Source organism: Balaenoptera acutorostrata, chromosome 20 (assembly GCF_949987535.1).
Source record: "Balaenoptera acutorostrata chromosome 20, mBalAcu1.1, whole genome shotgun sequence".
NCBI lineage: Eukaryota > Metazoa > Chordata > Mammalia > Artiodactyla > Balaenopteridae > Balaenoptera > Balaenoptera acutorostrata.
Genome location: NC_080083.1, coordinates 18085994 through 18104008, shown reverse-complemented (window position 1 = coordinate 18104008; position 18015 = coordinate 18085994). Strand labels below are relative to the sequence as shown.

Genomic DNA, 18015 nt, shown 5'->3' with positions numbered 1-18015 from the left:
CAGCCTTGGAGCCTCGCCACCCTCTCCCCACCCTGGGGCCTGGAGGTGGAGGTCTCACTCCAGCCCCAAAGCTAAACCTGCTTCCAGACGGAGGCTCCTGGAGCAAAAGACTCAGGTGAAATCCCACGATGCGTCAGAGCCACCTGACAAACCCTCGGACAAGCCCTCATATGCAGCTCATCCCACCCAGGCCCCGGAGACCCCAGCCAAGAAAGCGGGACGAGCCGGGAAGAGGAAGCCAGCGGGCTGCGAGCCAGTCCTCAGCGACGCATGGTCCGACGGCGGTCCTGACCTCACCGGGGATTGAATGGCACCCGGGTCTGAGCACCTTCGGCAGATGAGGAAGAGCTGGGCAGTTGTTAGTGGCAGGCAGGGGATGCAGCCAGAAGCCTCTTCCTTCTGCCTGCTAGGGGTCCGAAGCTGTTTAGACACCAGATGGCGATGGCCCTGAACCCAGGCCCAGTGCCAAGCACTGGGAGCTGCACGGCTGGAGCTTCTCCCGTGGGCTGGGGGTGCATCCTCCGAGGGGCCCACAGAGCGGCCGCAGACCCACGACATCGCGGCCGGGCCGACACCCCAGCTTAAGAAGGTGCGTTCTGCCGGCTACAGGTACTGACACCGACTCAGGGAGGGGGTTGTGGGAGAAGCTGCTTTGCACAGAGTGAGCCTTTTCTAGTGTGCAAGGCGCCTAAACAGCGGCAGGCTGGACGACGGGCTGAGTGAGACCATAATGAAACATCTGTCCCAGGTCAGCAAGTCTGCACGGCTGAGCGAGCGGAGGAAGCAGAGCTGGGGCCTGTGGACGAGCGTGCGGGGGGCGGGCCTCGCGGGGCGGAGGCACGTGGACGCAAAGGGGGACGCTATGTACACGTTACAGGGCTCGGGTGAACAGAGGACGTAGAAAAGGGGGCAGTGGAAACTCCTGTACAGTGGTGACAGGGGACAGAAGGCACAAGGACGATGACCCCAAACCATGCAGACAAAACACAGCCTGTGCAGCACAGCAAAGCAGAGGGGCCCGGAGAAGGCACGTCTCCCCAGACGACAGCACTGAGATCCTGCAGGGTCGGCGCCAGGGTGCCTCTCCCGGCCACCCCCCTGCTGCTGGCTCTGGGCAGACACCCCTCCGTTACAATCACGACGAAAAGAGAAGCCTACGAGGCCAGAGCGCCAGCGTCACGTGGCATCAGGCTTCGCAGGGCCTACGCTTCTAGAAACACACCTTTCTAGAAGGCAGCCTATTTCCCAGGTAGGTGGAGCGTGGCAGGAGGGCAGGTAAACAGGCCCACGGCTCCGGCCTCTCCTGCTCCCTGCCCGTTCATGGACGCACTCAGAACGGGATGGCAGGGCCCGGAGGTCCCTAAGGTCAGCGGGGGTGGGGGGGGGGAGGGACTTGCGCAAAGTCACCCAGGAGGGCGTGGCCCCTCTAGCTTGAGGGCTCTCGCCAGCCTGAAGCATAGCATTAGAGGAGCTGGCCTAGTCCCAAAGGAGAAGGCCGGGCCGGGTGCCAGGGCTGCAGCCCCGAATGGCCCCTCTCCTTAATCTAAAACCCACCTCAGCCCTGAAAGAGAGTCGCTGTAGATCTGCCGGGCGAACAGTCGTTTCCTTGGCACTATAACCATCCCGACGCTTCCCCTGTTCCGATCGCATCTAAAGTTCGCTTTTAGGTTTAAATTTGCTAATGCATTAAACACACATACCCACGGAGCACAAAAAGGGAGCTTAATTTCTTCCCGGTCCCCCAGGCCCCACGGGCCCCTGAAGGGCTTTGCCCGTTACTAAGTCCCTCACTGGAACAAAAGAGCCGTTCTGACCCTCAGGACCTGGCTCGGCCAGGAATCCAGCAGATTAGCGCCTGGAGCCTCCAGGGCTGGGCGGGGATGCTGGTATGGCTACTAACAGGGGAGGTGCTGGGGTGACCTTTAACCCCCCAGCCTGAAAACAGATCAGAGGCAAAACCCCCAAAGAGGGAATCCCCTCGGGCTCAGCTGTGCAAGTCGGTGGCTGCTGTTTCTGAGGCTGCTTTCGGCAGCCACCCCCACCCCCCGCCCCTTCCCCACCCCCACTCCGTTCTACTCCCACTCTGGACTGTGTCTGATACATCCCAGCACGTGCCACCCACCGGCTCCACGAGCAACAGACAGAGACCGGCCCACTTGGGTTCGCTAACCCCTAGGCTAGTGAGAACAGCTGGACCCACCCACTCCTGAAGGCATCTGGCCTCCCATCCTATGGGCGAGGGGTCTGCTAACGTCTCACCATCCGACATCATTACAGGAAAAGCCACCAACATCCCAGCAGGAGAACCTGCTATTATCCAGCACCTGGGTTAACAAGCCCAACAGAGATTTTCTCCGCCTTTGGCCAGCAACCTCCTTGGCTGCACATTACCATCACCTGGGGAGCTCTTTAAACAGCTGGGTGCCTGGGCCACACCCACACCAATGAAATCCAAATCTCTGGGGGCCCAGGCAGCAGCATTTAAAAAATCTCCCCAGGTGATTCCAATGCACAGCCCAAGCTGAGAAACCCTGTTTCAGGCCCAGGTACTTTGGGAGGTTGTCCAGCTTTGTGTTTTTAATAGGTGAGAAATAAAGTGTATTAGATGTTTATAGATAAAGGATAATTTCTCTCTAACAATTCTTGAAGAATCTACGCATTTAAGATAACTTGCCTAACTCTGGCAATTCAAAGTTAATTTTTTTTTTTTTTTTTTTTAACACTTGCTGGTTCAACGAATTTTGTTGGGGCTCTGATTGAATGCAAGGATAGCTCAGAGTCATGTAAATGTGAATCTGCTGCAGAACCCCCTCCCCAAACACCTCTAAACTTCACACAAGTTACTGCTAATCCCTACTTGGTACAGTTGCCAGGCTTAGCAAAACCAAAACCCACATGGGGCACCCAGTTAAATTATAATCACCTGGGGAATTCTTTAAAAAAAAAACAACACTGATGCCTGGGCCACACCCCACACCGACGGAATCAGAACCTCTGGGGACTGGGCCCAGTTATCAGAATTTTAAAAGCTTCTCCATTTAAAATGTGTCCCAAGTACTGCAGGGAACACCTACTGAAAGTCATTTGCTTACCTGAAATTCAGATTTCACTGGGCATCCTGTATACTATCTAGCAGCCCCACTGCTGAAGAGAGAAAAGCAGAACGCTCCACCGGAAAACAAAGGAAGGAGAAAACACAGGAAGAGAGCACGTTCTGCCCCACCTGGAGCAGTCAGTCCAGCTCTGGAACCTTCCCAGAGGCTGTGGGGCTGGGACCCCTCCGGCATCTGCCCCCCTCAGGCTAAAAAACTACAGGCTCTTAAAAAGCCAATCTGATACATTCTGGCTGAAGTGAGAAGGTTGGACTCAACATGGGGCGTGTGTTAAGCGGAACTCAGTCTCATTTTACAGTCAGCCCGGTCCAGAGACCAGGTCCCGAGGGGCCTTCCCGACTAGCGCTTCCTGCGGGAGTCCGCTCCCGTGGCGCCCCCTGCAGGCTGACAGCTTTTTCCACCGCTTTCCGCTTGGAGGAGATTCCTTCCCGCATTGTGACTTTATTAACTCAGGCCTCTGCGGCCTCCCCTGGAATTCCACATCAGGGCGGCTAAACAGCACATAAACGGTTACACATAAAATGCTCATCCCTGGGGTGAGTCCCCCACAGACCAGGATCCGGATCCGGCTGGCCTCTCTGCAGGACGCCTCCCCATATAAAACCCAGACCAAAGCCACCTCGTGATTCATCATCTTTCCTGTCCTTTAACTCATGCCATTCCTTCCTACCAGCAAATTCTCAAGAGACCCACTCCTCGTGCCTTCTTTCCACCGCTGCTTCTGCTTAGACCCCTGGGGGGCCCAAGGAGACCAGTGTCCTTAGGGGGTTGAGAGACTCCCAGGAGACTGACCCCTGCCCTCATCTTCCTGGTGTGGGCGGCCCCAAAGTCCTGGATCAGACCGATGCAGCCCCGTGATTTGCTGCAGGAAACAAATCCCATGCATACGCTTAGAAAGAAATCACGAAATCCAACAAAAGCAAACGTTGACTGGAACGGGATGAAGATCAGTCCTGGCCACAGCCCTGCTCTGTGAGCGGGAACACACTCGAGTCCCTAGGTCCCCTCTTCACCCTCTCCTGCCCTCTCTCCTTTGCATACACCCCTCCCCAAGATGCCCAAGCTTTCCTATTCACACTAGAAGTGCTGAAGGAAACAAGAAACTGCAGGGGGGAAAATAAGACCATACATTGTTTATATGTATTTGGATTAAAAGAAACAATTCACAAGCCATACAAAACTGAGACACATTGGAAAACTCAAAGTACCGTATCTACTCCCAGCCACCTAGAACAAAACATCACATGAAAGATCCAGAGGGTGAATTTCCACCATGTGTCACCAGGATGGAAGACTAAGGTTTCCCTGCAACTTCCCCAACTGTCTCTCCCACCAGCACAGCGTTTGTTCCCCTGGCTGAGACCCGAGTTCAGGTGTGTTTCTAAAGGCTGGAACACGGGGCCCTCACCACCCAACTGAGCCAAGCCCAGAGCTTGGATTCTGAAAATCCAAACCCAAGGCCATCACCAGGTACAGGTAAGCAAGGCCCACTTCTAGCCCAAGGGAGCTGTCGAGAGGGTCCGTCCATGTCCTCTCTTGAAAGGCATCCACGGGAAAGGATGCTGGCGGGGACCTGAGCGTGCTCCCGCCCGAAAATCGTGTCTTTGGTTGCCCAACGCCAACACGTGCCTTAGACTGTCCCCAGCCTCCTTCCCCTTTCTTTTAACCCTTCATGTACACCCAGGTGAACGCTGCTTAGTTTTCACTGTCTTAAAAAACAAAACAGAGAGGGAGAGGTAGGTGAGCAGGGATGGAGAAGTTTGCGGGGAACTCTCAAAACGCCAAGAATTCTCAGGATGAAGGTCGCCCCCTCCAGCTCCTCCCCAAACCTGAGTCCTTGGGACACACTGTGCATAAGCCTCACACGGGCTGCCGGCTGGGGGTGGGGGGGCTCGTGCGGGGCCCCTACACGTTCCCCCCATACGCTCCTTCTTCCTCTCCGAGCTCAAGCACCTGGGCCTAAAAGGTGGCCGAAGAGGTTGGTGAGGCATTTGAACTCCTGGAAAAGATCGTAATTTTGCTCCCACTCCCAGGGGGAAACAGGGATGGGGTGGAAGAGCCTGTCTCACTAGAGTACTTTTTAATCCTGGTCCCCAGAGGTAGAATCATTTTATCCAGTATCTGAAACACAAGCTTCTAGCTCTCATCATTACAGTAACTCCTGACCGCCGACCTCGCCCCCGCCCACCTCGGGGACCCTCTGCCCCTTGCAAAGGGACCACAAAGTGCAAGGACGGCTAACAGCCCAGATGGCGCCCGCAGCCACGGCCCACGCTCACCCCTTGCTGTGCGTATGGCCTCCCCACATACACACCAGTACACGTTACACCACCGTGGCCAGAGACACATTAACAGTGTGCATGGGAGCCCGGCCTGGGCCGCATCCTCAGGCAGGATCTGGCCCTTAATCCCGGGGTCCAGGGGTCCCGAGGCCGCTCTGCAGCCAGGCCCCTTGTCTCAGTGTTTGATCTCGAGGATGGAGGGATTGTGGTCCAGGATGGCAAGGATAATCTTGTCCATGTACTGCCTCAGCCGGAAGTTGATCTCCTCCTGCTCCTTTAGGGCTTCCATGAGCTGAAGGGAACGAGAAAGAGAGGTCAGAGGCCGGGCCGGGGCTGGGGTGCGGGCAGAGCCAGTGCCCCAAGACCAGCCTCAGAGCTCAGAGCCAGGGCACGAGTCTAAGGCGTCACACTCAGGGAGGCTTAAACACGAAGATGCCCAGGCCACACCCCCAGAGAGTCTCATATCACTGGCCCGTGGAGGAGTCCAGGTATGGGTGATTTTCTGATAAAGGTAGAGAACACTGGCCAGAGGCATTTATAATCAGGAGTGACATCCAAAGTCCTTAAGACTGCCAGCTGTTTCCTCTGCCTGGAATGTCCCCCTCACCACCCTCCGGCCCTGCCGTTGTTCTTCTCCAGGTCAACTCCTGCCGTGTCCTTTAGGCTGTAACTGAAATGCTGCCTCTGCCCGCAGGCTGGAGGCTGGTGCCCGGCTCACCCGGGAGCTCCTTGAGGCCCAGGGGCCAGCTCTTAGCTGTGTGTCCCAAGCACAGGGTAAGGGTTCAGTGACTCATGATTCGTGTTGAAATCTAATCTGGGTATTTTGGAGGCCTGATCTTTCATAAGCACACCCCAGTGGGGCAGAAAGAGTGGGCTTTGGAGCTAGAGACCTGGGTCCCTCTCCCTCCGTAAGTTGGGTGATCTTGTATCCTGATTTCCCCATCTGTGACAGGCAAGTGTTCAGAAAGCCTTCGAGTTCTCAGAAGATTAAGCGAAGACATACTGCAAGCAGGTGCCCAAGAAATGCCAGCATCCTTCCCCTCTTGACTTGGGGGAGGGGTCGTCCAGCCTCCCCTGGATTATAAGTTGATGACATCAACTGGCCATTTCGGCATGTTCCTGGCAGAGCGAAGACTCAAACTCCGTTCTGCTCCCAAACCCATGCTCCTCCCACCACATACAGGAGATCAGAGCGGATTTAACTCCACCTGCAGCCTCCTCACCTCACCACTCTGCCCTGTCACTCAGGGTCACTGCAGATGGGGACTTCGAGGGGCCAGGCCCTGGGCAGCCTGAGGCTTGTCATCGAGACAGGTGAGATGGGGCAGGACTCACAGGTGAGGAGCCAGGCTCCAAGGCGAGAGCCGGTGGGCACATTACCTCATCACGAGAGGCTGTGTCTATTTCCGCAGCCAGCGACTGGGCTTTGGTCTGGGTGGCAAAGAGGTTCTTCGCTTCGTAGAGGCTGAGGCTCAAGATCTGCCCGTTCAAGTCGTCATTCTGATCCCGCAGCTTATGATTCTCCTGGGGAGGGGGACAAAGGCAGTACCAACTCTCACCGGAACCCACTTCTCCGCATCCACTGCTCCCTGACTGCCACCAGCACCCTCTCCTCCCCTTGGGCATGTGTCATGGCTAGTTCAGGACACCCACAGATGACAGGGCGTCTGCCACGCTTGAGGGGGAGGAGGGCTGGGTCCTGGGAGGTCCTGGGGTTCTGAGGAGGAGTTACAGCCCTGCTCAGGGAGCCAAGTTTCCAGACAGGGGCATGGCTCCAGGCCACCCCTTCCTCCCTGGAGGTGGGTGAGCCAGAAGAGGGGCCCCGGAGGCCCTGTGTGAGGACACCGCCCACCCAGTGGCTCCTTCTCCAACACTGGCCCTTGGTGAGGAGAAGCAATGCTCTGGATCTCTGGGCTGGCTGGTCAGCTCATCTCCTTGGCTCCTCCTGCAGCTGGGCTCAGGAATCCCGCTCTTGGGAGTTCTTTCCAGGGGCACCCTCGCTCCTGAGTATAGCAGGCCCAGTACTGTCCTGCCCAGACCCTGGTGACCAGCCCTGCACTGTAGCTTTTGCCTAAAGGCTCCTAACTGCTCACACTTGGGGCCTAGGGCGCCCCCTCGTGGCTGAGAAGGGCTGGGGTTTAGGATTGCTGTGGGAGCTGAACCTCCAGCACTTCTGCTTCCGGGGGTCGGGGGTGGTCAACTCAGGGTCTCTGGGTGCGGGCTTCCCGCGGCATCACGCCCTGGCTGGGTCACTGCCCCCTCCTGATCCTGCTTCCCCCACCCCCAACTGGTCTCCAATCGTGGGAGTGCTTCCGGAAACCATCTGAAATGGAATCCTGGGCGCGGGGTCTGCTCCTGGGAGAACCCAACGCAGCGAGGCACTACTGGGTGGCTGGGTAGAGTCTCCTCCCCCACCCCATGTGCCCAGGACAGAAGACTGGTGTCTGCTTCTTTTCACAGATGCTGAGCAGAGCCCCTGGGATTTCCATCTGCCTTGGCTGAGCCGTGAGACGGGGACCAGCAGCCCTGACGACGAGGGTGTCGGGAGGAGCAGGCAGTTACGTCGGGGAAGGGGGCGCTACGGCCCTCAGCCCCTCACAGGAGACCCACCCGGAGGGGACCTGGACACCTTATCCCGTGGGTCAGAGGCTCCCAGGGCCCACCTGCTTGAGCCGCTTGACCTCATGCTCCAGCTCCACCTCTCGGGCCCTGGCATTGAACTCGCCCAGGCCGGAGGACGAGCCACGGCCCCTGCCCGGCCGCTCGCACTCCAGCTTGTACATCTGCAGGTGCTCCAGCTCCTTGCGCAAGTCCTCGATGAGCTGTGGGGGAAAGAGGCTGGTTGGCGGGAGCGGGGGCGTGGGGCATGCGGGGTGGCGGGGGTGGTGGGGGTCGGGGGGAGCCCTGGCACCTGCCGGCCCAGGACCCACCTCCTGCGTCGCCTCCCGCTCCTTCTGGAACTCAAGGCGGTTCTGCCGCAGCTTGTCCATCATGCGCTTGTACAGGTCCATCTCATCCTTGAGCCGCAGGCTGGTGTCCTCCAGCCGGTCGGACATGCGCTGCCGCTCCTGGAGCCGGGGAGACCGGGGCACGGGGAGAGTTCCCAGGGGGCCCGCGGTGCCCCAGGGGCTTTGCTGGGGGCCGGGGCAGCCACCTCGACAAATGGGCCATCAGACCAGCCCCTTGGACAGAGCCCTCCGAGGCACGGATTAAAGAAATGGCCAGATCCCCTAGGAGTCTAGAGACACAGCTAGAAAAATCTCAGGTCTCTGAAGCCCTTCAATGATGCCAGATGGACTTGAATAAGAAGGTAAGACGCCCTGGACTTCCCTGGTGGCGCAGTGGTTAAGAATCCGCCTGCCAATGCAGGGGACACGGGTTCGAGCCCTGGTCCGGGAAGATCCCACATGCCGCGGAGCAATTAAGCCTGTGAGCCACAACTACTGAAGTCCGTGCGCCTAGAGCCCGTGCTGCACAACAAGAGAAGCCACCGCAATGAGAAGCTGGCGCACCGCAAGGAAGAGCAGCCCCCGCTCGCCGCAACTCCAGAAAGCCCGTGCGCGGCAACGAAGACCCAATGCGGCCAAAAATAAATAAGTAAAATAAATAAATTAACAAAAAAGAAGGTAAGACCCCAAACAGAAGCTAACCTCTTTCTTTTCTTTATTATTTTACCCTATAATACAAGGAAATAGATATTCACTATAGAAAATTTGGAAAATAAGAAATATGGAAAAATGAATTATTACTCATGTTTGATGCTTTTTTTTTTTTGGCTAGAGCAATTTTATTAGAATTTCAGAAACTAGAAACTAAAGGCCTCCGATGGCCAATGCAGCCTCTCTGTGGATTTGGCTCAAGATCCAAGTCTGAGCGATGCCTGGACCTGCTGCTTACCTCATCCAGCTTCTCTGTTTGTGACTTCAGCCGAGTCACTGTCGTTCTAAGCTCGGTATTTTCTTCCTCTAATTGCTGCACCCTGGGGAAAGGAGGACAAGAATGTCAAAAATGGAGAATCCCTTACAATTTGACAGTTTGCAGCAATTCTCCGCTCCCTGGGGGGTACATACCAGAAAATGAGAGAGAGAGAGAGAAAGAGAAAGAGAAGGAGAATATGAATAATTGTTCCAAATGGTAATATGGCTTTGAGCTTCCTGTCATCCAAAGCAAAATGGTAAAGACCCTGAGTTATTATTATTTTTGGATAAAAGGAAACGCTTGTTTGTGAATGAATAAGAACATAAGGTTCTTTCTGCATACTCCTTAGGGCCTGAACACCCCCGGGGTTGCGGAGCGGGTAGTCAGTGGAGAGTCCTCCTGTGGCATCTGGGGCAGGGCCCTCCTGTTAGGATTCACCATTGGAAGGCAACCTTCTCCCCCGCATCTCCCCCAGGGCTCTGCCCTCCGAGAGCTCGCTGCAGCTGCCTCTGACGCCCACGGGCAGTGGTTCCTCTGTGTTCATGTTCACCAGGGACTGTCCAGGTCAGTTTTCAGTGACCTGAGAAGAGGGGTAGGTGAGTTGGGCCGTTGGCCAGTGGCACCAGGACAGTGCAGGGCCATTTCTGGTAGGGCATTCCCTCTCCTTCCCACTGTTATGTCCTCCTTCGTGGAGAGAGGGCTTCCTGGCCCCCATTGCCCTCTGGGCTCCCCAGGAGAAGCCCCTGGGCCAGGGCCTAAGGGGAATTCAGACCCCCCACCCCCACCCCCCTGACGAGGCCACCTCTCTTGAGGCACAAAGCTCGCTGCAGACTCTGGGAGCGCTGCCTGCAGCATCTGTGGGAACAGCGCCCCCTGGAGTTGGACAGGGGCACGGGTTAGGGGACAGTTCCCAAGAGGGCCGGCTTTCTGTGCTCGGCCTCAGCCCTGGTCCGCGCTCCCACGGTCTTCTTCCACCACCTGCGTCCCAGCCACCTCTCCCAGGCCAGCCGACCGGCCAGCTGTCAGGAGCAGGCAGAGAACATGATGCTTAATGAGGTACCAGCCTCATTAAGAAACAGATGCAAAACAGCAGCTTCTAGAACACCCGTGGAAGCTTAAGATGAAGCCCTGGTCAATAAAGGGGACAAAGCGGGTCTCAGGCACCGGGGAGTTGGGAGGTCTCACCCAGCTGCACAGGGGTCTGGCCCACCAAGTTCCTTTGGGCCTGCTTGACCTCAGCAGGCAGGGGACCACCTGCCTGCCAGCCGTGAGGTACAAGGTGGGAGCCCACCTCCCAACCCACCCTCCACCCCGGCTGGACCTGTCAGACTGCAGAGGCTCAGCTCAGAGACCGGGGCCACAGGGGGCCTGAGAAGGGCAGGGGCAGCAATCCTCTCTGCCGGGGGCCCAGGTGGCCTCCCTGGCCTGTGTCAGGGGAGGGCCTTGGCATCATCACAGCCCTCAGCTGTGTGCAGTGTTCTCACGTGCATCAGCCGACCTGCCTTCCTGGTCACTCTCCAGGGAGGGCTGACAGATGGATACTGAGGCCCGGAGAGTGACCGAGTATGTCCAACGTCAAGGAGCTAATGGGTGACCAAGCCAGACTCCCAGGTCCGTCCTTCTCTCCCTGCCTGCCGCAGGTTCCAACAGCCATACCCGAGGCCCGGGAGCAGCCCTGCTTATCCTTGGTGTCTGGGGCCTGGGGTCAGTGCGCCCCAGTGTTCAGGGTCAGGAAGAATCTGACAGCAGGGGGCGCTCCAAGCCTGGACATCAGACCCAGCACAGGACTCAGGGCAAGACCACTGTGTTTTTGGTTTTTTTTCGCAGTTGCATTTTTAATTAATTAATTTATTTATTTATTTTTGGCTGTGTTGGGTCTTCGTTTCTGTGCGAGGGCTTTCTCTAGTTGCGGCGAGTGGGGGCCACTCTTCATCGCAGTGTGCGGGCCTCTCACTATCGCGGCCTCTCTTGTTGTGGAGCACAGGCTCCAGACGCGCAGGCTCAGTAGTTGTGGCTCACGGGCCTAGCTGCTCCGTGGCATGTGGGATCTTCCCAGACCAGGGCTCGAACCCGCGTCCCCTGCATTGGCAGGCAGATTCTCAACCACTGCACCACCAGGGAAGCCCTTGTTTTTCTTTTTAACCTATTCTCCTATTGATGGACAAGCGTCGTTTCCAGTTGTACCTACTACGAACATTCTTTTACCTGCTTCCTAGAGAACACATCCATGTGTTCAAGTATCAGAAGTAGATTTACAGGAGGCTTCCCCTTGGGGCTCAGTTTTCCCATCCATACAATGGGAACGGCGCCTGCCCACAGGGCGAGACCTGGGTGTGAGGGCGCATCAGAGGGCGGAGGGCACTGGGCCATCCCGCGGGCCCACCTGGTGTTCAGCAGCTCGATCTCTGTGCTGCGCTCCCGTTCCAGCTTGCTGTAGGCCTCACGGTGGCGCCGAGCCTCCTCCTCCAGGGCCTGCTCGGCCGTGGTCTCCTGATCCTTCACCATCTCCTCCAGTTCGTGCACCCTGAGGAGAGGGGCGCGGACTCCAGTGCAGGGCAAGCTCTTGCGGCCTGACTCTCCTCCCCCAGCCCAGGCTGCGACCACTGGGAGCCCTGGACCCCAAGACCCTGATACCCCGACTGTGGGCCGGCAGCTTCACTGACAGATGAACGAGGGACCCCCACAGCATCTAAGGAGAGGCGTGCCAGCCACACCCGCCACCGGAGCCGGGAGGGGGCAGTCCTGGCAGTTGAAGGGGTTCTCCCAGGGCGGGCACGGAGAGGGCTGGCCTCGCCACAGTGGGTCAAACAGCCCTCAGGCCTCACCGACTCTTTTTGCTCCCTTCCTTCCCGGCTGGTCCCCCTCTGATCAATAGCTCAGCTCACTGGGCACCTTGACCGCAAAGATAGGCACATCCTGGCTGGTGGTGAGCCTGCCAGAGCCGGGTAAGGCCAGGCCCCACTGTGGACATCGTAACCCCACTACTGGCGGCCTAGTTGGTATATCAGTCTGGGGCACCTTTCACTGGCAACAGTCCCTCCATGGAGCTGAACTTCTGGGGTGTACAAGAGGACTCATCTTTGGGCCCTGCAAGGTTGAGGACCAGACCCTGGACGGGCATCAGTTTACCAAGTTTTATGCCATCCTGTGAGGACTACACCATACACGCACCACCGCACTGAGTCACATTCAGTGGGCCTCTGTTGGGCGGAGGGCGCAGCAATGCCTGGACCCTTCCCACCGGTGGCAGGTGTGAGCCCCCAACTCGTACCAGCCTCTCCCTCTGCAGAGCTTGTCCCCCAGAAGGGAGGTCAGGCTCTCATCGTTGTGGGACAGAGAGAGACAGGAAATGGATCCCAACTCCTCCCTGTCACCCGAGCTGGGGCTGCAGACCTGGGGGGCCGAGGTCAAGCTCTGCCTGTCTCCCTGTCCCCAGAGACCTGTCCTCCTGGGCACCCAGCATGGGCAGGGCCCACAGCCAGGGGCTGACGTATCACAGACCCTCAGAGCTAGAAGGACCTGCAGGTTAGCCACCCCACCTCACTCCGCCCAGCTTCTCCTGGAGGCTCAGTAACACGGACCACCCTCCACGCCCGCGTCTCAGCCAAGGCCGGGCCTGACCTGTGCACCAGCTGTGTGTTCTCCTGCTTCAGCTTGCTCTTCAGGTCCCCGTTGGTCAGGCTGTCATTCTCCAGCTCTGTCACCTTTTTTTCCAGAAAACTCACCTACCGTAGGGGGGCAGGGGTGGGGTGGAGGAAACCTTTAAGTCCACAGGACTGAGAACCTAACAATGGTGGGACTGACAGCTAGGACCCCCGCGTGACTGTGAGTGAAGAGTTGTGCTGGGTGGGGCTGGGGGTGGATGTGCCCATGTGATCGGGGCCACCTATCCCCGACTCCTGGGCAGGGACAGGGTCTCCCAAGTCCCCAGGCAGCCGTCAGGAGCCCCTCCCCCCACCCCCAGGGGGCACGCCCATGTCACATCCCCGCCGCCCCGCCCAGGCTCACCTTCTCAGTGATGTCGTTATCACAGGAGTCGATGCTGTCCCGGAACAGGTCCTCGGTGCTGCCATTGCTGCTGCTGAAGTTGCTGCTGTGCATGAGCTGCCTGCACACGGTGGGGGGAGGCATGTCTGGCTGTGGGAGCCCTGGGGAGACTGGGGTCCAGACTCAGGCTATGGGCTGGGGGAGCACCCGGGACCCCAGGGAGGGTGCCCTCACCCAGTCAGGGGAGCAGAGTGGCCTGACTTCTGAACTCAAGAGATCACTCTGCTCTGAGGACGGCAGATGGGACTCCTGAGCCCCGGCAGACATGGCCGATCCATCAGAGCCCTTTCCCGCTGCGTCAGTACGCTGTGCACACTGGTGTTCCAGCGGGCAGCTGCCATAGACCAGAGCTGGTGGAGGAGCCCCCCACCCCGGCCCCTTCCACCTGGAAAACCGCCCCGTGCAGGCAGCCTGGTACCACAGCCCCGGCAGAGGGCCTGGGGCCCCTGAGACCACCCAGCCCTCTACCAAGCCGCTCCCGCTACACCTCTGGGGACCCAGGTGGTGGGCAGGGGGAGGGAGACCCACCCAGGCTTTGCAGGACGGTGGGGTCGGTGGCTGGGACTGGAAACGGGCACTGCTGTCCAGGTAACTCTTGCCTGAGGCAGAACCCAGCCGCTTCCCCCTCCCAGCCAGCAGCCAGGGTCTCAGCCAAGAGACTGTCCCACCCCAGCTCCCGGACACTTGCCGGCAGCTCCCAGAGCCCCGGGTGTGGAACTGGGGCGAGTGAGCAGGAGAGCGGGAGTGGGACCCTGGCAGGCCCAGGAGGTCAGCTGTGCAGGATTTAACCTGGACCAGAGGGACCAGCTCCAGGGGGGACACTCACGCCCCATCTCTGCCAGCGGGAAGCCCAGGGCCTCTGCTGGTAGAGCTGCCAGCTCCGCAGCCCAGGGAAAGGTACCGGCAGCCGTGAGGGCGGCTGTGCCTCTCAGGGCACCCCTGTGTGCCTGCCTGAGGCAGGGGCAACGGAGGCCTTGGAGAGGCCGCCCGCTGACAGAAGGGACAGAAGGGACAAGGGATGGGGTTGGCGAGGAGGCCAGCCCCGCTTTCTCGCAAGTGGAGCTTCCTCTGCCTGCACTGCCTGGGACGCCTCGTCCCGCTCTGCACGTCCAGCTGCACGCAGGGCACTGGCTGGGTCTGGGCTGCTGGCACGGAGTCGGCCACCCTGGCAGCAGGAGCACAGTGAGAGGGGACAGCGTTCAACCCGCACTACCCGAGGGAGGCCTTACCGTCCAAAGGCTGTGCTAGAGATCTTCCGGTTGGGGCTAGAGACAGAGAGTGGGGTGGGGGGAGAGAGGGGGAGAGAGAGGAAAGGATGGTTGAACAGAGAGGCCTTTAGCCCACTCCTTCCTCTGCCCCGGCTGCAAGAGATCAAAGTGCGGGCGAGGCTTTTTCCTGCCCTCACTAATCAGCTTGGCCCTGAGAAGCAGCCCCCGATCACCTGCCAGGACAGAGCGGGGCCACCTTCCCCGCTGCTTCTCCCTCTGGTGCCCACCCCACCCGCCCCTATGCTGGGCCCCGGGGCCTCACCTGTTGGCCTTCAGGTTTTTCAGTCGGGCTTCCAAATCATTGAGCAGGTTGATTTTCTTGCAGCACTGAGAGCAGTAAACATCCAGCAATTCACTGTTGTACGCGTGCCGCATCTTCCTAGGCGTCTGCCCCGCGCTGGGGCGTGAGAGGGAAAGAAATCACCTTCTGAACTGCTGTCCAGTCTGGTGCCCTGCCCCGTCCTGCCGAGCTTATTATTAGATTCTCCAAAACCTGTGAGCCTTGTGTGTGTGTTTGGGGGTGGGGGGGGGGGTGGGGAGTGGAAGTACAGCAATAGATCTCCCTCCTCCAGTGCTCTCAAAGAGAGGAAGCCAATGAGTTGTACCCATTTCACAGAGAAGGCAACTGAGAGCTAACGTCGGAGTAATGACTCAGCTGCGCGGGAAGGTATCAATAGGCCACTTGGAGCCTTTGGCCTTCCAGCTTGGTTGTGTTTCTTCCCCAAGACAGAAGGAAGGAGGAATTCCAGACCCCCAATCAGGGTGCAAAGGCAGCACCCCCCGGCCACTCCCCCCCACCACTATAGGAGCAGAGCCCAGTTAGCTCACGACTCTGCCAGCTGAACCCCCGCTAGGAAGAGGCTGGACTGGTTCTGCCACTTTTCCTGGACCCCAAATGCCACTCCAGACCAAGGGGCCACCTGGAGGACACCGACGACCCCAGGTCCGAGTAGACGTTGGTCCTGGTCTCGTCGTCGGGGCAGGGGCTGCTGGGGGCACAGTCCACGTCATCCGCCTCCCCGTAGTCTTCAAACTGCTCCTCGTTGCTGATGAGTGAGGCGGTGGAGTGTGTGGAGAGGTCCGACGTGGTCATGGACGGAGTGCGGCCCAGGGACCTGAGTGTAAGACAAGGGTCGGCTGTGAACGGGGTGCCACCACAGCCTGCAGGGCCGAAACTGGCCACACCTTCCAGGAGGTCCACGGGCGCCAAGATACCAGGAGCCTGATGAAGCCTGTACTTCTTGACCTGGTAAGCACACTTTAGGGACCTCATCCTAAGGGAAACGCCTCACCACAGAAAAGGTTTCTGCACGAGAGATGTTCAAACCGATGCTGCCCTAGAGCAGCCGAACATTGCTTACAACTTAATGGTTTACGGACAGCTACACTGAATTAGCTATTAAATTATACTATACATCAGTAAATGAAATGGTCACATAAATTATGGACTCTCAAATCATTGTGGATAGGTTTGTAAAAAATATTGGCAGTAATGTGGAAAAATTAAAAGTGAAAGTTGTTTTTTTTTTTTGTGAAAGTTGTTTTTGATTGAAAAACGTTCTAAAAATTAAAACTAAAAACTAAACTTAAAAAAAAATTGTTTTGAAGTTTTAAAAATTAAAACTAAAAATTAAACCAAAAGTTAGATATAAAATTTTAGACATAATAAGTCTAAGCATGTAAAGGGTCTACACAGAAGAAGGTAAAGCAGGAAATAAAAATATTTAAAAGGCAAGAGGGCTTGGGTTTGGGTGGTGGGACCATGAGTAAAGTAAGTTATTTGCCCTTCATTCTCACTTTTCCTCCCTTTTTCAAGTTCTGTGTAAGTGCTTATGCTCCAACAATGAATGAGGTTTAAAAATAAACAACAATGAGCCAGTAGGCAGGATGCTTCTCCTAGTTCATAGAGCGGATTTCTAGTCCAAAGAAGCCTAATGCCACAGAACACAGGTCAGAGACCCCAGGCCTCTCACGGGTGACCCAGTGTGGCCTGGGACAGAGTCAGTGGCTGGCTGAACCCTGTCTACAACCTAAGAACAAAGAAGTACAACTAACTCATCACCTGCCAAAACATATCTTCCCTTGAGTCGCTGTGCAGCAGTTTCTGCGTATCCTTAACTCGTAAACTAGGATCTCTCCAACCTACTGATAAGCCTGTGCACTCAAAGAATGGGACAGTGATTTTCAAACTGTGCCCCTGAGGAACCCTGGTTTCCATCTAAGAATCACAGCGTTAATGATAGGGCGCTGAAGATTAGGTCTCTGGGTATCTCCACCTTATTTTATTTACTTACTTTATTTATCTGTCCTCGGGCTCCTGAGCACCTCGGGTTGAATTAGTCACATTCCTCACTTCTTTCTCCTGTAAATTTTACCAAATCTCTCGGCACCCCTGCTGCTGGCTGCCTCCTGGTGACTGGCCCCAGATAACACCCCGAATGATCAGGTGGCAGATGATTAGCCATATGACCAGCTGTCCTTGGGCTGGCTGGTCACCAGCGCAGCGGATGGACCGCCCCCGGGAAGCAACACGGATGAGCAGCTCCAAAGGACCCCTCCTCGACATTGTGATTCCCAGAGCCACTTGGGTTTGCGAACCCTGGCACTGAGGAAATATACTAGGTTGAAACATATGAACTTGCCTTTTTCTTGAAGGTCGAACATGATTAAAAATCGACAATTTCGGGGCTTCCCTGGTGGCGCAGTGGTTGAGAGTCCGCCTGCCAATGCAGGGGACACGGGTTCGAGCCCTGGTCTGGGAGGATCCCGCGTGCCGCGGAGCGACTGGGCCCGTGAGCCACAACTGCTGAGCCTGCGCGTCTGGAGCCTGTGCTCCGCAGCGGGAGGGGCCGCGATGGTGAGAGGCCCGCGCACCGCGATGAGGAGTGGCCCCCGCTTGCCACGACTGGGGAGAGCCCTCGCACAGAAACGAAGACCCAACACAGCCATAAATAAATAAATAAATAAATAAATAAATAAAAATTAAAAAAAAAAAAAATCGACAATTTCGTATGGTAAGATTGATACCGGAAGCCCTCTCCTCCCTCTCCAAATCTCCGGCCGTGACCATCACCTTCTCCCGACACGTGGAGCTCCAGGCAGTTTTAACTCACTTGTCCTCTGGAAGGAACAGGCCCCCGAGCCCTGCATCCTTCTCCTCGGCAGGAATCCCGACCGGCCCCTCCAGGCTCCGGGTGCTCTCCGTGGGGCCGTCCATGTCGGACTCCTGGGGGCCCTCGGGCGGGGCCAGCGTCATGGCCTCGTCCTCATCCACAGGAAAGAAGCCGGACTCCCTGGGGAGGAGCTCGCCATCAGCAAAGGTGGGGTCTGGCACCTCGCTGCCCTGGGGAAGACAGAGGGGGGCAGCGCGAGTGAGCCTGGCTCCCC

The 18015-nt window shown here is 57.4% G+C and overlaps 1 protein-coding gene across 1 annotated transcript in view; it reads right to left on the bottom strand.

Annotated features, from left to right (window-relative positions):
* The window catches only part of RAB11FIP4 (RAB11 family interacting protein 4), a 156737-nt gene that overhangs the window by 35019 nt on the left and 103703 nt on the right, over positions 1–18015 (bottom strand). Inside the window, exons 4-15 of the mRNA XM_057535579.1 lie at positions 17742–17971; positions 15549–15743; positions 14891–15025; positions 14590–14625; positions 13322–13421; positions 12935–13038; positions 11697–11837; positions 9293–9374; positions 8326–8463; positions 8059–8217; positions 6776–6919; positions 3093–5687 (exon numbers count right to left, since the gene is read on the bottom strand). Coding sequence (XP_057391562.1) covers positions 5571–5687; positions 6776–6919; positions 8059–8217; positions 8326–8463; positions 9293–9374; positions 11697–11837; positions 12935–13038; positions 13322–13421; positions 14590–14625; positions 14891–15025; positions 15549–15743; positions 17742–17971 — 1581 coding nt within the window. The 3' untranslated portion in view covers positions 3093–5570. The remainder of the gene's footprint in view (positions 1–3092; positions 5688–6775; positions 6920–8058; positions 8218–8325; positions 8464–9292; positions 9375–11696; positions 11838–12934; positions 13039–13321; positions 13422–14589; positions 14626–14890; positions 15026–15548; positions 15744–17741; positions 17972–18015) is intronic.